Raw genomic sequence first — 23,384 nt, forward strand, 5'->3', positions numbered from 1 at the left:
TAGTTAACCAATTGTTCTATTCATGTGGCTGTATTACCACACAGAACTCCATGTATCCTCATTGATGAAATGAATGCAGGTAAAATGAAAGCAGGTGGTGTGCTGGAATATTATGAAAGGAAAGCAACAATTTGTTTTTTAGGAATATAGTTGCACAAATTTAGGATTTTATTAAGTACATTCAGGAGCCAGAGTGGGGTTTGCAACAAGGTTTCAGTTTCAAGACACTGAGGTTGGCTATTTTTCAAGATTTATTTACTTAACAGGCTTTAAACTTCCTTTAAACTGCAATTTAAGCTCATGATTCTGGAGTGTTAATTTGGGTCTCGAGGTTACCACAGCAGGAATAGCCATGCATTAGATTAACCATTTTCAACACACACTACAGCCCTTATTGCTTTCGGCCAGGTCTTTATAAATAATATCTATCAACAGTCTTGCACGTACTACGTCAGTCGTAGCCACTTTAATGCATCTGTTACCGAACACTCAATTATCCATTTTCTGGATTATTTCTTCCAGTGTTGGGAAATTTAAACCGTCAGATATCCTATTGTTTGCCTCTTGGCACCATCAGCCTCTTGGCTGGAGAACTATCTTTCTTGATTGGACAACATCACAACCTAGCATAGTTCATGTTTGCCAGAGATATTGTATTTCGTAATCCCAGTAGCATTCTACCACTGACCAAACTACAAGGGCGCAATCAAACATCAATCTTCTGTATGATTGTTGATTGTAGTTCCCTGGTGAATTTAATAAATTAGATTCAGGGGAAACCTGATTCCCTACAGTTGTGTGTTTCTAAGAATTTATAGCTCGCCACTTTTTAACAGGTTGACCTTAATATCTGTGCAGTTGTTGCAACTTCCAAGAAGAATGCATGTGTGTCGCTGGTGTTTGCTTTCCTTTATAAGGTGGTTCAGGTAAGAACATTAGCTTTCTTCTTTTCCTACCTCAGCCTCATTTCCAGGTTCAGTGATTTATTTCTTGTCTTTAATCCTGCGGTTTCCCAATCTCTGTGCTGAGTTGCTCAACAAAGTTGCTTCTGAGGTTGACTAGCTCAGTGGAGGTAAATAATCATCCTCCTTCGTCAGATTTGATAGATTATTCTGATAGGCATCGCCTTTGCAGCTAAAGACCATTCTTCATGAATGGATGTGACATCATCCAGATACTTGGCAGCACAACCAAGGGTGGTGTGCGAGAAAGAAAAAAAAAACTTTTGCATTTCCATCGGACACAGGCCCTTTGGCCCAACTTGCCCACACCGATCAGCATGTCCCATCTACACTAGTCGAACCTGCCTATGTTTGACCCATATCCCTCTAAACCTGTCCTATCCATGTAACAGGCTAAATGTTTCTTAAAAGTTGCGATAGTACCTGCCTCAACTACCTCAAGTACCTGCCTCAACTACCTCAACTACCTGCAGCTTGTTCCATACACCTACCACCCTTTGTATGAAAAAGTTACTCCTCAGCTTCCTATTAAATCTTTTCCCCCCCTCACCTTAAACCTATGTCCTCTGGTTCTCAATTCCCCTACTCTGGGCAAGAGACTGCGCGTCTACCCAATCTATTCCTCATATTATCATGAAGACTAGTACAGTTAATGAACCTCTTAAAGTATAGTCACTTCTGTTAAACAAGCTTTCACAGAGAGCAAGGTGATTAGATGTGATATCTTGAGATCAGACACAGACTATCAAGTAACTCATGGCTGCACAGCTGCACTGTGGTTTTTTATTCAATCATTTACAATCCTCCACCAAAGGTGGTGCTATTACAACTATTACAAGTAGCTCCATACCATCCCACTTCAAATGGAGCAGCAGAACGCACAGTGCAAATTGTGAAGCGTAATTGTCAAACAACTGCTGGATCCAAATCCAAAGAAAAGGCAGTTGTCTTTGTTTCATAAACTGGCTAACGTTCTGATTACATATTGAAACACACCTCACATCACTATTGGTCAAACACCAGCTGAACTGTTCTTGAAAAGAAAACCCAGAACAAGGTTTTCACTGTTGAAACCAAACTTGGTTCAAACAGTAGAAGAGAAACAGGAGAAACAAAAAGCATATCATGACAGAAGTAGAGTAAAGGAAAGGAGTGTTGAGTTGAATCAGAAGGTAAAGGTGAAAAACCATCATCACAAGTGGGTGAAGTGGTTACCTGGAAGAGTAGTGAGAAAGTGCAGACCACGAACATACTTGGTCAAGATGTTTGGAAGTGGAAAGGTGAGAAAAGTACACATTGACCATGTCATGCCTATGCAAGCACAGGCAGGGTTAAAATCAGACCAATTAGACGAGTCAGATAATTGGGTTACCACTCAAGTACAGGTACCAGATGAACCAGAAATGGTACAAGGAGGTACACAGGTTAGTGAGAGTTTTAATCAGCCTGAAAATGGAGGTTCAAGTGGGGTTGACAGTCAAACAAAACTGACTGATGGACTGGAATCTATGAATGTAAGTCAAAAGGAAGGCTTGACTCGATTAAAAATGAGTCCAAGTGGTTCTAAACAGTCAGAAACTTTTGGTCTGAGAAGATATCCAGAAAGAAGGAGAAACCCAGTGGTTCGGTTAAATTTGTGAAGTTATTTCCTGAAATGCACATATTGTATATGCAACATATATGCATGATGCCCTCATTTTATTCAGGTTATATAAAAGTAAACTATCAGACAAGATTGTAAACATTTCATACCGTTGGTTATATTCAAAACAAATTGTCCACAAGGTAATATTTTTGTTTATTAGGGTGGAAGGAGTTGTAATAGCACCACCTTTGGTGGAGGTTTGTAAATGATTGAATAAAAAACCACAGTGCAGCTGCACAGCCATGAGTTACTTGTTATTCTGTGTCTGATCTCAAGATATCACATTAGACACTAGAAATAATTCCTCTCTTACAAATGGTACTGTGGGATCTTTTGTTTCCACCTGACAGGCCAGATAGTCTGGCTGTAGCATTCCATCCAAAAGATGGTACCTGCGACAGTGCAGCACTGCCTTAATAGTGCACTGGGGTATCAGTGTATAATTTTGTGCTCTGTCTTTGGAGTGGGACTTGGAATCACACGGCATTTGAAATGACCCTTTCAGCTTAACCTCCCCACATGCCTGGTGCAGTCCAATTTACCTACATTTGACCATTATCCCTTTAAACGTCTCCCATCTATGCACCTGATCAAATGTATTTAAAATGACCTACCTCAACTACTACTTATTCTACGTAGCATCCTCATTTCCCCTCTCACCGTAAGCCTATGCCTTCTTATTCCTGCTTCACCAATGTGAGGGGGGGGGAAGGGAAAGAACTGTGCATTTATCCACAACATCTGACACGAACAGTCCACTGATCACTGATAGCTTTACCTTATCTACTTTTAAAGTCATAGTGGAGTCATGTAGTGTGGAAGCAGGTCCTTCGGCCTAACTTGTCCACACCGACCAACATGTTCCATCTACACTAGTCCCACTTGCCTGCGTTTGGCCCACATCCTCTAAACCTGTCCTATCCATGTACCTGTCTGATTGCTTCTTAAACGCCATGATAGTCCCTGCCCCCACAACTTCAGTCACAGCTTTCTTCCTTTTTTTGTTAAGAAAGGTCTTATTTCCTAACTGTGGAGGATTAGAAACCTTAGCTTATGAAAATGCATTGCTTTTGATTCCTCCCCATCTGAAGACCTCCAGCATTACCATTATCTTGAGGCCAGCAACTGTAAGAGACATGAATTGCCTTTAATATCTCTGTTCTCCTTACTTTCCAGGTATTTTCTGAATATTTTAAAGAACTAGAAGAAGAAAGTATTCGTGATAATTTTGTTATAATCTATGAGTTGCTCGATGAGTTAATGGACTTCGGTTACCCGCAGACGACAGACAGCAAGATCTTGCAAGAGTAAGTAGGAGGCATTGCAATAAAATAGTGCTGGAGGGTAAACGATACCAGCCAAATATTTCCAGTAATGCCAATATTTGTTTTATCAGAGGGTTGGTGATTTCTATGTGACCAGCTAGTGGATTGTCATTTTACTCTTCCCATACTGTCACATCTCTGTGCTCCCCTTCCCAGAAGTTTTGTGTGAAAGGTGTAAGAAAGCAGAAGTAAAGCATTAGAATGGATGAAGAGGTTACATGAAGGGACTGTGGCCATGTTCATTAGAATTTGGGAGAATGAATCCATTAGCCCTCTATCCTTAATTTTAACCGAAATGAGAGAATGTCCCATGAAAAAAATAATGTAAAGGCTTGGTTGGGATGGCAGTGTTGGTGAATGCTCACCTTGCTTAAGAGTCCCGGACTCGGGGGATCATATTCTCAAGACAATTGGTTGGTCATTTAGCACTGAGCTGAGGAAAGATTTGCATGGAATCATGAGAATCCTTTGAGCTCTGTACCGCCGAGAGGTGTTGATTCTCAGGAGCCGAGCTAATTCAGAGCTTTTTTGATACAGGACACGAAAATAAATGGGAATCATTATTGAGCATAAAGCTGAACAATGAAGCTGGCCTGCTATTTTTCCATTTTCCTGTAGCTGACAGATGAGCTGTGCCAGAAAGTGACATGTAATAGGAAAATTGTAATTGGAAAATCTTGATGTGTAACAGATCCTTCTCACTTGTTTCCACGAATAACCTGGCAAGGAGATTAACTGGGGAATGTTTTAAAGGAAGAAAGTACTTTCCTGTTTTCACTTCCCAGAATGCCAATGAAACCAGATGTTGTTAAACATTTTCAGCTTATTTTGATCTCCTTACTCTAATTTCTATTCCTCTATTGATGTTTTGGTTGTTGCTAATATTACAATGGCCATTTTATTTGATGATTAAGCCTTTTCTAAAACAAGTTGCTGCTTGCCAATGAAAATAAATATGAATGAAATGCAGGAATTTCTTTCCCATTATGTAGTGCTGTTATGGAATAATTATTTGGCTGCAGTTCATATCTGACTGTTTTGCAGTATATTTTGCTGAGACCACCCAGATAGACAGAACTCTGAATTGTTCAAGGGCCCATTAGTAATGGGGATTTTGGCCTTCCATTTTGATAAGCTCAGATCACAGCTTGGGTAACTTGAAGAAAAATTCACTTCACTCCACTTGGCCAGAGTGGCTCTGAGAAGTTAAATCATAGAAACTGGGTGGTTTGGAGGATTTCACTCCCATCCAGCCATACATTTAGATTGAGCTCGTCCAAGCAGGAATTGAATTATCACAGCACACAAGGCAATGCTTTTAGCAAAGCTGTTGTATTTGTCATAAGTTACTTCTATGAACTGGAAACATGCTACATTGGGTAAAAACATCGATAGTTCCTTCCTCTGGCTTCACAATTTGCAACTCTTCAACCCATCTGTCTCGCATCATCTGCTATAACCACTGGCCATGGTTCCAACCATCTGTCTATCAACGTCCCCGTCCTCTCCCACGCCTGTATCCACCTATTATCTGCCAGGCTTTGTCCTTCCCCTCCTCTCTTCCAGCTTTCTTCCACCCCTCACTACAAACAGACTGAAGAAGGGTCCCAACCCAAAACATTGCCCGTCCATCTTCTCCAGAAATGCTACCTGGCCTGTTGAGTTTCTCCAGTAGTTTGTGTCCTGTTGTGTAAACCAGCATCTGCAGTTCTATATGGTGTCTGGGCATTGCTGTGCAGCCTGACGTTTAAGGCTCGCCTCTTATCAGCCCTAGAAGAGTGCGGTGATCCAAAAAACTTGCAATGCAGTGTGAAGTTATTCCAATAATCCTGTATGTTAAAAAAAATCTAGGATCAGTGCCCACATGGATGAAGGAGTGATGATATATATCCATATTAGGAAAGTGCATTATTTCCATTTAAAGATTCTCAAGATTCCATCTTCCTCCCACCAAAGCTGGATTGCGAAGCATTTTGGAGATGCTGCAGGAAAGTGATAGCAAGTATTACAGTGCTTCCTTTAGCAATATATATTGCAGCCATGAGGTTCTGGTTGTAGTTGTTTAATTATCAAGAGCAAATTTGTGCATGCAAACTAATAGGTTATGTGAAGGAAGGAACTGCAGATGCTGGTTTAAACTGAAGATAGACCCACACCCACTGCTCAAAATGGAGGTTTGCTGGATGTTTATGAACCTTCAAGCAGTGCCCATTGACTGGTTTCAAAATTTTTGATATGCTGCTTTAATGTTGCAGATCCGACCGCCATATCTGCTCATCTGAATTTCCTTCTTTACCTATCATAAGGTCTTGTTTACGAAGGCTGTTTTCTGAAAAATAGCAATTACATTAAAAGGCGCTCCACTTCAGTGAGCCTGAGGTGCTAATCATTTGGGTAGTAGTTGCATTGGTCAATAGTCGTCAACATCAGCCAGAAATTAGGGTAAGTTATAATCAATATTGCAGGTTGGACGGTGGCAGCATGGATAAAAATCCGGCTGAGGCAAAGCATGAGTAGTTGTTCTATAGAGAGGATAGCTCGGGTATTTATTAGTGGTAGAAGCATGTACAATTACAATGTTTTTAAAAAAAAAACATTTGGACAGGAACACGGATAGAATGTATCGGAGGGATATGGGCTGAACACGGCCAAATGGGACTAGCTTAGATAAGCATCCTTGCCAGCATGGAGAGTTGGGCCGAAGGAGCAATTTTGGTGCTGTATAACTCTCTGACACTAAAGTTCTAGATGTTTTAGATTTAGATTTAGAGATACAGCGCAGAAACAGGCCCTTCGGCCCACCAGGTCCGCGCCGCCCAGCGATCCCTGCACACTAACATTATCCCACACCCACTAGGGACAATTTTTATATTTGCCCAACCAATTAACCTACATACCTGTACGTCTTTGGATTGTGGGAGGAAACCGGAGATCTCGGAGAAAACCCACGCAGGTCACTGGGAGAAAGTACAAACTCCGTACAGACGGTGCCCGTAGTCAGGATCGAACCTGAGTCTCCGGCGCTGCATTCGCTGTAAGGCAGCAGCTCTATCGCTGCGCCACCGTGCCGCCCTATTGAATGTGGAGGAGTAATATGAAAGGAAATGAAGAAAAGAAAGCCATGGCTATAAATAGGCATAGTTCTTTGAGGGTGGCGGAGGACATTGAGAAAATGGTTAAAAAAAAGTAAGTCATCTAGGGCTTTGAAAGGAGCAAAGAAGTTATGATGACACAACATAAATATTCTTTTGGCTCTGTTTGTACACTTTAGAAAGGGAGGGGAATGCATAAAAGCTTTACTGGAATGATTCTGGAGATGAGTGATTTGTGTTACTGGGAAGATGATAGAGAATCAAGGGTTGTTCTCCTTGAAGATAAGAAGGCCAAGGGGAGATGTACTATGAATGCGCATAATGGTGGTGATATGTTGCCAATGATGGAAGAGGCCAGACCCATTAAAAAATATATTACGGCAACATATGGAAAAATACTTTCATAGGAAATGGATACAAGTACCTGCGACACTGGTTTACAACAAATAACACAAACAGCTGGAGTAGGCGGGTCAGGAAGCATCATTGGAGAGCATGGATAGATGATGTTTCGGGTTGGGACCCTTCGTTCTCATTGTGGAGGGGGCAAGGAAAGAAAGCTGGAAGAGAGGAGGGACAGGCCAAAGTGATTGTTTTTTGGAATGCAGCATTGAACAGTGTGACGTAGCCAAATTCAATGATGCTTTAATGGGGAATTGGATCATTAATTGCAAGACAAGCGTAAAACTATAAGAAAAGGGACCAGCTGCAATATCCTTGCACAGAATCAAGAGACTGAATCCATGGTCTGGCTGTATAAATTTCCACCCTTACACCTACCAAGTAGCGGCACAATTACAGCATCCTAGGTTATGACGGGTGAGTTAGCATTTAAATTTCTTCTGTCTGGTCTATCTAAATTGATCAGCTCCAACCTTCATCCCATTCCTAGGTACATCACTCAAGAAGGTCATAAGCTGGACACTGGGGCGCCCCGCCCACCAGCCACTGTTACCAATGCCGTGTCTTGGAGATCAGAGGGAATTAAGTATCGTAAAAATGAAGTGTTTCTTGATGTTATTGAATCTGTCAACCTACTGGTGAGTTATTGTAAATTGACTCCTGTTACTTGTCAACCATGGAGATGTTGCCATTAATGCACGCCTTCCTTTTCTTTCTCCCTAAAATAATCTCATGAGCAGCATCACTGAGGAATAGAAATTCTTTTGTCTTTAGTCAATGTTATCATTAGCATATAATCAAAACCACTGTATAGTTTCTGGAAGGGTTGTATAGTAGCATTGTGGTTAGGCTACTGGACTAGCCACCAGAGTTCTGGACTACTGTTTCAGACACACAACTTCAGAAGCTACTGTGGCAGCTGGAGAATTTAAATTCAAGCGATTAGTTAAATCAAACTTTTTTTTAAATCTAGATTTAGTAAAGGTAATCATAAAACTACTGAATATTATTTAAACAAAATTCTCTAGTTCACTGATCTCTTCTGGGGAAGTTCATCTCTGATTCAAATCTAGAATGACACTTGTGTTTAAGTGTCATTCTAGATTTGTCGATGTAGTTGACTTAATTGCCTACTCAATTCATGGGCAGTTAGGGATGGGTGATAAATGCTGGCATTACCAGCAACATCCACATATGGCGCAGACTAGGTGGGCCGTCGGGCCTGTTTTCACCCTGTATCTTTAAACTAAACTATGTGCAAATGTCATCCATGATTGTGTGCCTAAAAACAGCTCCAATGCCATCTGATGAGTCAGCGGAGAGGGGGGAAAACACCTGGTTGAATGGTGTCGCAACACAGTTGGAAGACCCCATGCCGTTTTTTATCGATGGGTTGGGGGAAAGAGTTTAAGTTTCAAATTCCTGGGAATTAACATCTTGAATGAACAGTCCTGGGCCCAGCATGGAGCAATCATGAAGAATTTGCATCACGCCTCTACTTTCCTAGATGTTTTAAGAGATTTGGGATGTCTCTCAATACCCCTATTACTGTTTGGTTTGTAATTACACACAAGTTTACTCTCAAAATCAATTTTCTCCCTTGTGTTTTTTTAATCCTTTACTGCTGGATCCTAAAATGTTCTTATCTTCTTACTTGCCATCAGCCATGCTGCATGCACTACCTTTCAGGTTAATATTGTCAACAGGTGTTAACCACAAATGTGCCTCTTTCTCATGGAATCCCTCTATCTAATTGGGATGAATTCCTTCTCAGCTGTTTGATTATCTGCCACGGTTAATTTACTGACCTGTCTCTTAGCTTATTTTCTCAATCCACCTTGGACAATTCCACCCTCATTCTATTATAATTGCCCTTGTATAAGTTGTAGATGGTGGCTTTGGTTCTGTGGTGTTCACCATCAAATGACATCTAGAATGTTATCATTTTGTGTTCACGACCTCTGACAGGATCTTCAAACATAAGATCTCTTACCCTTCCTCACTACTCATGAGCGAATCCAAAATAGCCCGTTCTTGCCTTTCTAAACAATGATGCATTCCAAATTTTGCTGCAATGCCATTGCCAGATTGGTTTGTTAGTCAATATGTAGATTAAAATTTCCCATGGCAATTGCAGTTCTCTTCAAACATGCCCAATATATTTCCCCATTTGTGCTCCATCTTATCGAGTAATCATATTTTGGGGACCTACACATCACTCCCACCCATGTCTACTTTTCCTTACTATTCCTGATTTCAACCCAAACCGAATCTGTATTACTATCCACAGCCTCTGTCATAACTCAACACCACTCTGCCTTTCTTGATTAAAGATGCCACTCCACTTCCTTTCTCCTTTGTCCTGATCTTTTGGGACATGGTACAACATGACATATTGAGCACTCGGTCTTGGTCACCCTGCAACTATGTCTCTGTAATAATAATAATAATAATAATGCATTACATTTATATAGTGCTTTTCATATACTCAAAGACGCTTTACAGAGATTTAGAGAACATAGGGAAATGAATAAATAGATAAATAAGTAAATAAGTAAACGAACAGAGAAAGGAGACAGAAGGTGAGGTGACCTTCAGTGGTTGAAGGCAGTACTGAACAGGTGAGACTTCAGCGATGTTTTGAATGTGGTGAGTGTGGAGGAGTCTCTAACGGTTTGGGGTAGTGAGTTCCATAGGGTGGGAGCAGCGATGGAGAAAGCCCTGTCCCCCCCAGGATCTGAGTTTGGTCCGGATGTGGGGGGATAGGAGATTGGCAGCAGCAGAGCGGAGGGTGCAGGTGGGAGTGTGCCTGTGGAGGAGGTCTTTCAGGTAGGATGGGGCCAGGTTATGGAGGGCTTTGTAGGTTATGAGGAGGATTTTGTACTGGATTCTCTGGGGGATGGGGAGCCAGTGGAGTTTGTAAAGGACGGGGGTGATATGGTCACGGATCGGGGTGTGGGTGAGTAGACGGGCAGCGGAGTTTTGAATGTATTGAAGTTTACTGATGATTTTTGAGGGTGCGCCATAGAGGAGGCTGTTGCAGTAGTCCAGACGGGAGGTGATGAAGGCGTGGATGAGGGTTTCTGCAGCTGTGGAGGAGAGGGATGGACGGAGACGGGCAATGTTTTTGAGGTGGAAGAAGGCTGTCTTTGTGATGTGTTTGAACGTGGCTAACGAATATTCCTTGCATTTTGTTATCAATGTTGTCCATCATTAGTCTTATTGCAAAGGTTGTATGCAGTCAGTTAAAGACAGTTAAGCTTTGTTTTTTGCTCTGTGCTGCATATGAGACTTTGTTAATTTGCCCTTCACTCTCCTGTGCCACCACTCTCTCACTTCTCTTGATTTATTAAGCATCTCAGTCTTTCAGCACTTCCCCCATTTTGTGTGATGTGTGGAACGCGAGTGAAGGGAGTGGCAGACAAAGACGGTGTCTTATTGATGGATCATATATGTGCTGGCTGATTTCTGTAGTGGATTAGTACAAATGGTACTTTAACTCTCATTTCTGGTTTGATTTTTGTCCCGTGCTTACTGTACGAAAGTACAAGCTGCAAGAATCATTGGTGAGCTTGGATTCTTTCCATCTAGTCATTAATCAGTGAATCCTACTTATAAATTTATAATGTCATCCCAGAGGGGGATGTGCTGGCAATAAAGATATCATCCTGGAGAAGCTGGAATTCAGCAGAGCTTGCAGTAGTGATTAACCCTGAAGTGAAAGCTTGGGAATTATTAATGTTCCTTAACACAAATTTTATGAAAATAATAATTTCTAGAATATTTGAAAAATGTAATCAGCAACTCACTTTTTCTCAATATATTGTGACAGGTAGTCAGTTATTAAATGCACTTTGTTTGAAGTGGAGACCCATGCAAAACAATTCCCAAGTCAACATCATCTTCCTTGCTCCCAATCTAGGTCAGTGCGAATGGAAATGTATTACGCAGTGAAATAGTGGGCTCCATCAAAATGCGAGTGTTCCTATCAGGAATGCCAGAGCTGAGACTCGGATTAAATGACAAAGTATTGTTTGAGAATACAGGTCGTAAGTATTCTTAATTTTCTATGTAAATTAATAACCATGCGTTAGAAATTGGTTGTCTTTTTGTATCAACAGAAATAACATTAAGCTCTGTATCAAGGTACAATACGAATTTGGTGATAGTGAAGCCTGAGTAATTTCGTGCTGAGATACCTTGTCTTTTGAATAATAAGTATTTTGTGTGCAACAAGCCAGCAGCTTAATGGTGAAATTTAAAGAAAGTGAAGCTGAATGGGTCACCTGAAGCTCTGGGGAATTATTAATGTCACATAGGCATTTTGGAAGAAGAGGAATGACATCAGTTTTCTGACCAAAATTAATATCCATTTAAAAAAAACATAGTTGCTGTAGGCTAATTGTGGCTGCGTTTCAGTATTCTTACAAGAGTGAATGCAAAAGTATTTCATCAGTTGCGAAAGGTTTGTGCTTTCCCAATGACCTATTCTCTTTATGACCCGTTTAATGTGGGTGTTTGTGATATTACTCACTTTTAACTTCACGTGTCTTTAAATGCATTGGTGTGTGAGGAACGATAGCAGTCGAAAAAGATTCCAGAGTGGAGTCCATATAAATAGATTATTAAAGTGTTTGCAGAGAAAATAATCAAAATGATTAATGGAAGGTTGTCCATTTCGAGTGAATTGGAATAGAAAGTGGACTAGAACTATGCTGCAACGAAGCAAAATCCCTGCTTCAAAATTATTTTAGTACAATGTACAGTTTTGACTCATCACGCCTTTATAAACTGTTTTTGGTCTTAAAAATAGGCTGTATAATAGGCTGTATTTACCCACATTATACCTACACTGTAAAATTGCATGGAGTGTTTACATAAACCAGGGATGATTTTGTTGCGAATTTAGGTTTATCAGAGTAATGCTTATCCAAGTCTCAAGTTAATATGGGGAACTTGTAAGATAAATAGGGAGAGACAGGTTTAGAAAAACAGAAATCTGGTTGTGTCGTTGAGGCATAAGTGACAGAAGCAGGAGTAGGTCAGATGGTCCTATAATTGACTGATAAGTAATATCATAGCTAATGCTATGGCTTGAAGACTTTCCAAGCGATGGACTATCAGGTCGTCACAAAATGTTGGAGTAACTCAGCGGGACAGGCATCAGCTCTGGAGAGAAGGAATGGGTGGCGTTTCGGGGCGAAACCCTCAGAGCAGGTCTTTTCCATGTAAACTCTACTAAATGCAAAGGACAATAGGAAATAATTTCACACACAAATTACAAAAGATCAATTATTAATTAGAAATGTGGAGCAAAGATGAGTATGTGAAGAAGGTAGGTCAGAGGTGAGCTATCTCACTGAATGCTGAAAAAAGGGTTTAAAGGTTTATTTTGGCTGCTGTGATCATTTATTTATTTTTGTACATAAGTATCTTGTTGCTCATTTATTTAAAGGGTTGGAGTGAACTGAAACTATCTGATCCACTGGTCTTGATGTCAGGTTGGACAATTTTGCAACATGTTGGTGCAGCTGTAGAATTGCTGCCTCACAGCTCCAAACACAGTTTCAATTCTGACTACAGGTGCTGTGTGTATGGAGTTTGTACATTCTCCCTATGACCGTGTGGGTTTTCTCCGGGTTCTCTTGGTTTCCTCCCACACTCCAAAGACGTACAGGTCTGTAGGTTAACTGGCTTGGTAAAATTGTAGATTGTCCCTAGAGTGTGGGATAGTGCTTGCGTGCGGGTGATCACTGGTCGGCACTGATTTGGGAGGCTGAAGGGCCTGTTTCTGCTTTTTATCTCTAAACTAAACTACTATAAACTAGCTCATCTTTCAGTGGAGGTAAAGAAGATGGAGGGATAGTGTAGGGATTGTTGAGGCACAACTAGATAGTGATCTGATTGTAGAGTAGGACACTGAACACGAAGTAACAAGGAGGAAATAAAAATAATGGGAGCATGGGATGTCTGAAAATTAAAATAATGACAGTGGTGCGATACATGAATAGAAGCAGAGAAGGGCGCAAATTAATGTGGCAAGAGTGTAGTAAGAAGGCCAGAGAAACGGCAAGCAGCTGAGATGGAGGCAGAAGCTGGTTAACTTCTGTCAGTGTTCCTGCTTTAGTGATATTCAGTTATGCGCAGGGCAAGTGTTTTTGACCTAGATTGGATTATGTTTGAGTGAGAGAAATGATCATGAGCTTCACCGATCCTTTTGGTCAAATAAGAGTGATTTGTATTCAGTGAGCCATCTAGATTTACATCACAGTCAGAGTTCTGTACAGCTGATGGAAAAGATTTCTAGTATGGTTGTGTGTTAAAGTAGAAAATGCAGCGGCTGATTTGCTAATATATATTACAACAGTGAAGCGACTATTTGGCTTGTCTTTGCTGAGTGCGCTCGATGGAAGAGCTGTCCAGTTTTGTTCCGTGCCCCATCTTTCCCCAAAAACTGCAAATAATTACTTGAATAAATATCAAATTGCCTTTTGAAGGTTCCAATTGAATCTGATTGAACCATTCTTTTAGACAATGAGAATTTTGGTCTGCCTGCTCTAAATCCCATTTTTTAATGTCTGTCTTGGGCCTTCTCTTCTTCTGTGTTGTAACGAGAACAATCTGAACCCCTCCACTGTACCCAGATAATTAAGGCATGGATTGCTGGTAATTTGCCCATGTGTACACTCTCTGGTTTTAATACCCTTGCCAAAGTATGCTCAGAACTCTGCAATTTTTTGCACCTAACCAGATTTTAGAATGTATGCGGTGCCCTGTATACTTAGCCAAGCATACACTGCAGTTAACTGCCTCCTTTACTACTTCTCACACCTTCAACGTTTTGAGAATATGCACTCCCAAGTGCCTCAGTGCCTGTATCTATCTCAGATTGTTACTATTTAGATTTTACTGCCACTCTGTCCTGCTTATCCCGTAGTATGTCAGTCTCCAATTATGTGCAATAAATTTCATATGTTCATTTCACAATATGTCACTTGCTTGGAGCCATCTGCTTCGTTCACAATTACTACATGGCCACGTAATGCATTGTTTGTAATCTTTGAAATGGTGGTCCTTTTACAAGTCCAAATCATTTATATACAGCAAACATAGCAGTGATCCTATTTCCCGCTGCAGAGTTTGTTTCTCCTGTCACTGAAGCATCTGTTCACAGTTGCTGTCTGTCTCCTATTTCTTAGCCAAGTACACACCCAGCTTTCACTTCCAATTTCTAAAAAATGATCAGATAATATGTTTGTAAAGTTTGAGGATAAATCTTGGCCAGGATACTGTGGAGATCTTCCTCCCCTGCTTTTAAGGCATCATATATCACTATCAACAGTTTGGATGGGAATGTACAAGGCATGATTAGCAAGTTTGCAGATGACATTAAAGTGGGTGGCTTCGTAGATAGTAAAGAAGGTTATCAAATATTGCAGCAGGATCTTGATCACTTCGTCAGGTGGGCTGATGTATGGTTAATGAAGTTTAATGCAGATATGTGCAAGGTGTTGTATTTTGGTAAGTCAAACCAGGGCAGGACCTTTTGTGTGAATTGCATGGCTCTGGGAAGTGTTGCAGAGCGGAGGGATTTAGGAGTGCAAGTACATGGTTCCTTGAAAGTGGTGTCACAGATAGATGGGGTGGTCACAAAGGTTTTCGGCCCATTGGCCTTCATCAGTCAGAGTATTGATATAGAAGTTGTGAGGTTATGTTACAATTGTACAAGACATTGGAGAAGCACATTTGTTACATTTGGTCATCCAGTTATAGGAAAGATGGTGTTAAGCTGGAAAAGGAGCAGAGAAAAGTTACGAGGAAGTTGCGAGACTCGAGAGCCTGAGCTGCAGGGAGAGGTTGAGCAGGCTAGGACTTTATTCCTTGGAAGATGAGGGGTGATCTTGGAGGTATATAAGATCATGAGGGGATTGGATACGGTAAATGCACAGTCTTTTACCCAGAGTAAAGGAATCAAGAACCAAAGGACATAGGTTTGTGGTGAAGGGGAGGGGGGGGGGGGGGGGGAGATTTACTAGGAACCTGGAGGGGCAAGTTTTACACCATGTGGTGGGTATAGTGAATGCTTTGCCAGAGGATGTGGTTGAGGCAGGTACTAGCACAACGCTCAAAAAACATTTGGACAGGTACATTGATGGTTTAGGTTCAGAAGAATATTGGCCAAACACAGGCAGGTGGGACTGATGTAGATGTGCCATGTTGGTCGACGTGGGCATGTTGGATTGAAGGGCTAGTTTCCACACTGTATGACTCTATGTACAGCCAAATAAACACTATACTTTGTGGGATCAACAAACCTTGTTGTCATGGTCTTCATTACTGCTGTTGAAATGAGAGCGTAAGCAGATAAAACAAGATTAACCAGAATGCACCTTAAAAACCAAATGTTATTTTTATGAACGCAATTAATTTCCCAATGATATATTGGTCAGCAAAGATCTGTTGCATATAAACCACCAGCAACCTTGTTTGTGCCAGCTCTTCGTGTTTCCTGTAGTTAGGAACTGTCTTGGCTGGGCCATACATTTAGGAACATTTCTGTCATGTAATTACTCTGCATTAGAGCAGCTCTGTGCAGTTTTTCCAAAGCCAAATCTCTAATGAAAACATGACTCTCAGGAAGCAGATTAGTGCAGACGTTGTGCAGATATTGTCACCTGTTCCTCCGTGACTTTGCCAAAGTAAAATTGTGCAAGGGCAGCACAATGGGGCTGCAAGATGCAGCTGTCTTGCAGCTTCAAGTCTGATTTGACCCTGACAGCTCTATGCATGGAGTTTGCACGTTCTCTCCATGACCACATTAGTTTCCTCTGGGTGAACCAGATTCCTTCTGCAAAGACTGGCTGGTTGGTGAGATAATTGCCCACGGCAGATTATTCCTAGTATAGGTGGCCAGGTGGAAGTATCGAGGATTGTTAATTGTCATGTGGTTAGGCTGCACATTACAGACAATTAACATGGCATTACTCTGAGAACTGACACTGACCCATTGGGCCATACAGTTGCCTCCTTTAGCTTGGGGGGGGAGTTACTATGATCCAAAAGAATTGATGAGAAATACTTGTTGTATGTGCTTTTATAAAAGAATCCTCAAACAAGGCAAGGCAACACTATTCACTAAGCTTCTGTAATTGAAAGCATGTTGCCCATCATATGTCACATATAGCAGCAAGCATCCCACTGCGATAATAAAAAGATTGGCATCCCTTTGGACAAAATTACCATAGCGAACGGCAAACTGAAAATATTGTTTGGAGTTGAAAGGCTGGCTCAGATTATTAATCCACTTTAAAATGATAATTGAAAGCAGAAACCTGTGGAAAAAGCAACAGAGTTGCTCAAAAGTTGCCCAGAAAAAGGGGAAGTGTTTGAGAGAAAGCCTTTTTCCATTGATAGCAGAAGGTGCTAGACCATGCAAATAACAAAGAATTCAGTACATTATGAAATGATTACATATACTAAAATGTAACAGCTTTCAAACATCTTGCATCCCAAAGCTAATGATTAAGAGTCCAATTACTTCTTTGTTAAATTCACAAAGATTCTGGTTTGGAAAGTATTATCTAAAGAGTGCAAAAGTGGTATTCTGGAAGAGTGTAAACCAACCTGTTTGTAACTACTGTTAAAATAAAACTTGGTACAAGTGTGTACCTATACCTGATCTTGGTTTACTTATGTATTGCAAATCTCAGTAAGCAGAGCTTGGAAAAAACATTTACTTCTGGCAAGGAAAAACAAAAATCATTTCTCATGGGCGGCGTAGTGGTAGAATTGCTGCACCAGAGACCCCGGTTCGATCCTGTCTACGGGTGTTGTCTGTACGGAGTTCGCACATGCTCCCTGTGACAGTGTGGGTTTTCTCCGATGCTCCGGCATCCTCCCACATTCTAAAGACGTGCAAGTTTGTTAGTTAATTGGCACCTGTAAATTGTCTCTAGAGTGTATAATAATAATAATACTAGTAATAATAATAATAATAATAATATTAGTGTATAGAGTGATTGTTGGTTGGCATGGCGTGGGGGGGGGGAGGCCGAAGGGCCTGTTTCCATGCTGCATCTCTAAACTAAGCTAAACTAACCTTCTGTTCGTAGTTATAAAATCACAAGTTGTTCTTATTCTTAAAGTAATAATGTTTGCAGGGAGTAATTGATAAACTGTTTAAGAATTCCTTTTGAACAATGCTGGCATGTAAAACTCCTAAAGGGATACCTTTCTTCCCTGAGACAGGAGGGAAAAGCAAATCTGTGGAGTTAGAAGATGTGAAATTTCACCAATGTGTAAGGCTGTCACGATTCGAAAACGACAGAACCATATCCTTCATTCCACCCGATGGAGAGTTTGAGCTGATGTCTTACCGTTTAAATACACATGTAAGTACTGAGCCACGTGTAGTGCTTGGGTGAGTTATTAACAGGCCTGACTGTCTGTGAAGCCTGATAGACCTTCCAGCAGCTTGCAGGAATCCTTTGCACATACTATTTAATAGCCTGCTGATAATTGTCTATTATTAAGTGTTTATGATGAAGAAAACTCATAGTGACATGGTCTCCTTTTGTAGCCAAATGTCAGTAAACCGACAATGTTTAAATCTACTAAAACACATACTGAAATTCTGTGTATCAAAATCCGTATCTCCCAAGACATTACCTTGCATTTTTATTATCTTTGATCAGATGGGGTTTTTTTGACGGCCTTTTTGAGAGTTGGATTAAAAATGTGAAGGGGGGGGGGGGGGGGGGGAGGAGGCGGTTGTTTTAATTGGATAATATAGAATTGTAAGCATGAGCATGACTGTTGTTTGGCCAGATCTGGGTTTTGGAAGGGAGGGTATCTGTTGTCCAAAATGACTAAATGATCGCAGCAGCAGTTAAATGAAAAGCAGTTGAATTGGATCAGCTGTAATTGTGAGATTCGGGACGTGCTTGTGCACTGCTTTTTTTCCCTCTTAATTACCTTGTTTAGATTTCTAAAAACCATGGAGGTTTGCATAGAACCGAACGTTCAATCATGAAAAGCGGTTACCTTGGCCTGGTCTGTGTGATTGCAACACCAAATGCAACTTGTTCCATATCCTTAATTATAGAGTGAGCCCTGAAATAAATAGATGGACAGCAATAAGTGGTAGCTTCTTTACTGTTTCCACGCATTACCGCTACTACATAATCATATTTAAAAGTGAGGTGCATTAGAATTTCTCTCGTGGTGCTGAACCTCTGGAATTCTCCGCTCCACGGTGTTGTCCAGAATGATCACTGGAGTTAATTAAGGAGATGGTAGATTATTTTTTTTTAAATTTGGAGAGTTGAGGACCATGTAGAACTGCCACAGAGGAAGAGCTGAGGACCGGGACAGATCTGCGTCATTGTACAGAATGACAGCAAACTTGATAGAGACAGTGACCGACTCCTATTTACTTGAATGCATTTGATTAGGGGGCTTAAATCCCATCGTCCATAAGTAGAGCATAGAAAACGAACTGTAGTGTTTGCTCTGCCATTACCCCAAACCGTCAGAGACTCCTCCTCACTCACCACATTCAAAACATCACTGAAGTCTCACCTGTTCAGCACTGCCTTCAACCACTGAAGGTCACCTCACCTTCTGTCTCCTTTTTCTGTACGTTTACTTATTTATCTATTTATTCAATTCTCTATGTTCTAGAAATCCCTGTAAAGCTTCTTTGAGTGTTTGAAAAGCTCTATATAAATGTAATGCATTATTATTATTTATTATTATTCATTTGGAACGTGACTGATAGACTCATAGTCATCCCGATACAGCACCGAAATGGGCTCTTTGCCCACAATGTGCATGCCAACCATCAAGTATCCATCCAACCATTATTGCCAATTCCCTGTCCTTACCCAATATCCTTTGATTTCGTTTAAATCTTAAAAATCTATTGGTTTGAACACATTAATTGAACCTCCCAGGTGGAGAAATCCTTTTGAAAAAATTATTCCTCAATTCAGTTAATATGAGACTCTCACTTTGTTTCAGATTCGATAGCCAGGGTAAATGATATCCAGACATTTCTCTGCAGCTGACCCAGTTTTGGATCTAATTTGCCATTCCCCGTGAGATACCACAACATTTTAGATTTTCACTGGGGTCGCAGAAAATCAATATTAATATTTACAATGCAAGGCATTTGATGACCCATCTGCTCAGAGATTGAGTTGTACAGTTACTGTCATAAGAAAAAACAGTTTCTGATCTTGCATTAGTTTTCATGCATCCTTCTGTATTTATTTTCTTGCATTCAGCTTATTTCTTTCGCCAGGCAGCTTAATATGGAAAAGATGTTAAGTCTAGGTTTCTCAATATGTTGACAGCCTGCTGCATATCCACCTCTGCTTGAAACTCCATGGCAAAGCAAGCTCATTCCCATGAGCTAAATAATGCCTGACATGTGGACAAGAACTCGCATGCACCAAATTTATTGACTTCTTTAAAGTCACTGCACCTGTGAAATTGATTTGTTGCAGAGCTAGGACAATGTGGCTGTAATGCAAAGCATACAGTTTCACTCGTGTTTCAGCTAATGAATATGTTATAATGAATTTCGACTAAATCTTCAAAGAGCAATTGCCTTTTTCAAGTTTAATTCTTAAATCAGTCACAATACTTATGATCTTGCATTTTTATGATCAGGTCAAGCCTCTAATCTGGATTGAATCTGTGATCGAGAAGCATTCCCACAGTCGGGTTGAGTACATGATTAAGGTGAGTTATTCTATTCTCAAACATAGATCAATCGGGAACAAAGCCCCAAATGGAGTTAATTGATTTTGTTCCAAAGCACCCATTGCCCAAGGTTTTTTTAGAAGTGTGGTCCAGATGAGAAACTCGAGCTGAAATCCAATTGAAATAACTCATCAAAGGGAGCCAACTTTCTGTCATTATCTGCAGCAATATTTCTTGCCTTATAGTGCATGCGCGCGTGTGCGTGTGTGTTAGAGCACAGTATGCCAGACAATAGGTGCTGCACAGCAGTGACTAAAATGGTGGTCGATTGTTGTAAAGATAAGAATGGTTGCATTCTAGAGAAAGCATTTCAAAGAGCCAGCACGTCTGTGATGGGCTGAATGTTTGCTTCCCTGTAAAGGTAGAAATCTATTGATGTCAGAAAGCTGTCAGCTGTTTTCATGCTCATGTTGCCTAACAGAAACCTAGTGTCATTCTCTTTCAATGTTGTGCCAACCCATGTGGGATTACTTGTGTTGTAGAACTCTGAAAACTTCCTCCCATATTCTAGAATTTACATATTTCAATATCAGCTGGCTTAGCATAAAGGACAAATACTTGAAACTGCTTGGTATTTTTATAGGCCTCGGTACAGTTTTTCCAGATATTTAGACGTAAATGAAAATCAACAACAGTTGAGATGCTGGAACATGCCTGAATTGAGTTTTTCCGCCATTTTCTGCTTTTGTTTCAGATATTTAGAATTGTTGAATATTCCCATTTTACAAGATATTGATATAAATTATACCAATGATATCTCACTTTAGTTCTGTGGCATTAATATGAAAATTGAACTACGCTAACTCTGTGGATTTTATTAATTGTGTTGTCCTGCATTGTCTCATCTCTGACCGTAATATGTCATGTCAGAATGTTTGTTATTTAAAAATAAATGCTTGCAAATCTTGAAAAGCTATAACTTGACAGCAAGCCAATGATAATAGCAATGTTGCATTAACTCGACAGCATCTAACACATTTCATATCTTCCTCAGGCCAAGAGTCAGTTCAAACGTAGATCGACAGCCAACAATGTTGAGATTCACATTCCTGTCCCAAATGATGCAGATTCACCCAAGTTTAAGACCACAGTGGGAAATGTGAAGTGGGTGCCTGAGAGCAGTGAAATAGTCTGGACGATCAAATCGTTCCCAGTAAGGATCTTTGTTCGTGTTTTCTATGTTAACTATCTGTGCAAACACTGATTATTTTCTTGTGTATGGAGATTATTTTGAAGTCATCTTAAATGCTTCATCAATTACTTTATCAATTCAGCTGGGGATGTTTGCTGATAATCGTGCAATGTTCAATTTTATTCACGACTGATTCACAATTGTATTCAAGTACTCACTGATAAGGGGCATTGCTGCCACAAAGGTACTAGGCAAAGATAATCTCCCTCACGGTGATTCTACCCATAATGTTCTGTGGCACTATGTTGCAAATTTGCAGATGATACTAAGTTGGGGGGTAGTGTGAATTGTGAGGAAGATGCAATAAGGCTGCAGGGTGACCTGGACAGGTTGTGTGAGTGGGCGGATACATGGCAGATGCAGTTTAATGTAGATAAGTGTGAGGTTATTCACTTTGGAAGTAAGAATAGAAAGGCAGATTATTATCTGAATGGTGTCAAGTTAGGAGGAGGGGGAGTTCAACGAGATCTGGGTGTCCTAGTGCATCAGTCAATGAAAGGAAGCATGCAGGTTCAGCAGGCAGTGAAGAAAGCCAATGGAATGTTGGCCTTCGTAACAAGAGGAGTTGAGTATAGGAGCAAAGAGGTCCTTCTACAGTTGTACCGGGCCCTGGTGAGACCGCACCTGGAGTACTGTGTGCAGTTTTGGTCTCCAAATTTGAGGAAGGATATTCTTGCTATGGAGGGCGTGCAGCGTAGGTTCACTAGATTAATTCCCGGAATGGCGGGACTGTCGTATGTTGAAAGGCTGGAGCGATTGGGCTTGTATACACTGGAATTTAGAAGGATGAGGGGGGATCTTATTGAAACATATAAGATAATTAGGGGATTGGACACATTAGAGGCAGATAACATGTTCCCAATGTTGGGGGAGTCCAGAACAAGGGGCCACAGTTTGAGAATAAGGGGTAGGCCATTTAGAACGGAGATGAGGAAGAACTTTTTCAGTCAGAGGGTGGTGAAGGTGTGGAATTCTCTGCCTCAGAAGGCAGTGGAGGCCAGTTCGTTGGATGCTTTCAAGAGAGAGCTGGATAGAGCTCTTAAGGATAGCGGAGTGAGGGGGTATGGGGAGAAGGCAGGAACGGGGTACTGATTGATAGTGATCAGCCATGATCGCATTGAATGGCGGTGCTGGCTCGAAGGGCTGAATGGCCTACTCCTGCACCTATTGTCTATTGTCTATTGTCTATTGTCCAAGTCCCCCACCATTACTATCTTGGAGGTCACCATACAACACATTTAATGAGACAAGCTTGATACATACAATTGCAAAAGAGCTGATCAGAGATTGGATTTTACAATGAGTGACTAATCTGACACCGTAAAGCCTTTCTGTTCAAGGCACAAGTAAGGAATGTGATGGAATACTCTCAATTTATTTGGATAACTGCAGCTCCAGCAACCGTCGAAACTCAACACCATCCAGGATAAAACGTTTGAATGATTGGCATCCCTTCCACCACCCTAAACAATCATTCCTTCCACTGCTGCTGCACAGTATCGACTATGAGTACCATCTACGAAGTGAAATGCAGTTACTCACCTTGGCTACTGCCAAACCCCCAATCTCTAAAACCAAGAAGAGAGGACAATAGATGCATAGGAACACCACCACGTGCAGGTTTCCCTCAAGTTGCACACCTTCCTGACTTGGCAATGTATTGCTGTTCCTTCATCATTGCTTGCTTGAAACACTCTCGCAAATGGTTCTGATGGAACACATTCCCAAGAAGGAGTGCAGGCATAGTGGCTCACCACCACCTCCTCAAGGGCAGTTAGAGACTGGCAATAGGTGTCAAACAGTGCCCAGATCCGGAGTAATGAATAGATATAAAAATGAAGCATGTAAAAGTTGGGGATATGGGTGGGGTTCAACATAGATTACAAAAGTACTGTGGCTCGAAGAGTAGGCTTAAGGTGAGGCATTCTGCACTGGCGTCTTGATGCCCCAGAGCCTTTCTGCCACATACAAGGCCCATCAAGAGTGTGATGAAATCCC

At 41.0% G+C, this 23,384-nt stretch overlaps 1 protein-coding gene across 2 annotated transcripts in view; it reads left to right on the forward strand.

Moving 5' to 3' along the window:
• LOC144607401 (AP-1 complex subunit mu-1) overlaps positions 1 to 23,384 on the forward strand; it is a 76,128-nt gene that overhangs the window by 13,749 nt on the left and 38,995 nt on the right. For both annotated transcript variants that reach the window (XM_078424232.1, XM_078424231.1), the window contains exons 3-9: positions 859 to 926; positions 3,784 to 3,914; positions 7,917 to 8,064; positions 11,349 to 11,475; positions 17,675 to 17,817; positions 20,102 to 20,173; positions 21,189 to 21,347. In XM_078424232.1, coding sequence (XP_078280358.1) covers positions 859 to 926; positions 3,784 to 3,914; positions 7,917 to 8,064; positions 11,349 to 11,475; positions 17,675 to 17,817; positions 20,102 to 20,173; positions 21,189 to 21,347 — 848 coding nt within the window. The remainder of the gene's footprint in view (positions 1 to 858; positions 927 to 3,783; positions 3,915 to 7,916; positions 8,065 to 11,348; positions 11,476 to 17,674; positions 17,818 to 20,101; positions 20,174 to 21,188; positions 21,348 to 23,384) is intronic.

Source organism: Rhinoraja longicauda, chromosome 28 (assembly GCF_053455715.1).
Source record: "Rhinoraja longicauda isolate Sanriku21f chromosome 28, sRhiLon1.1, whole genome shotgun sequence".
Lineage (NCBI taxonomy): Eukaryota > Metazoa > Chordata > Chondrichthyes > Rajiformes > Arhynchobatidae > Rhinoraja > Rhinoraja longicauda.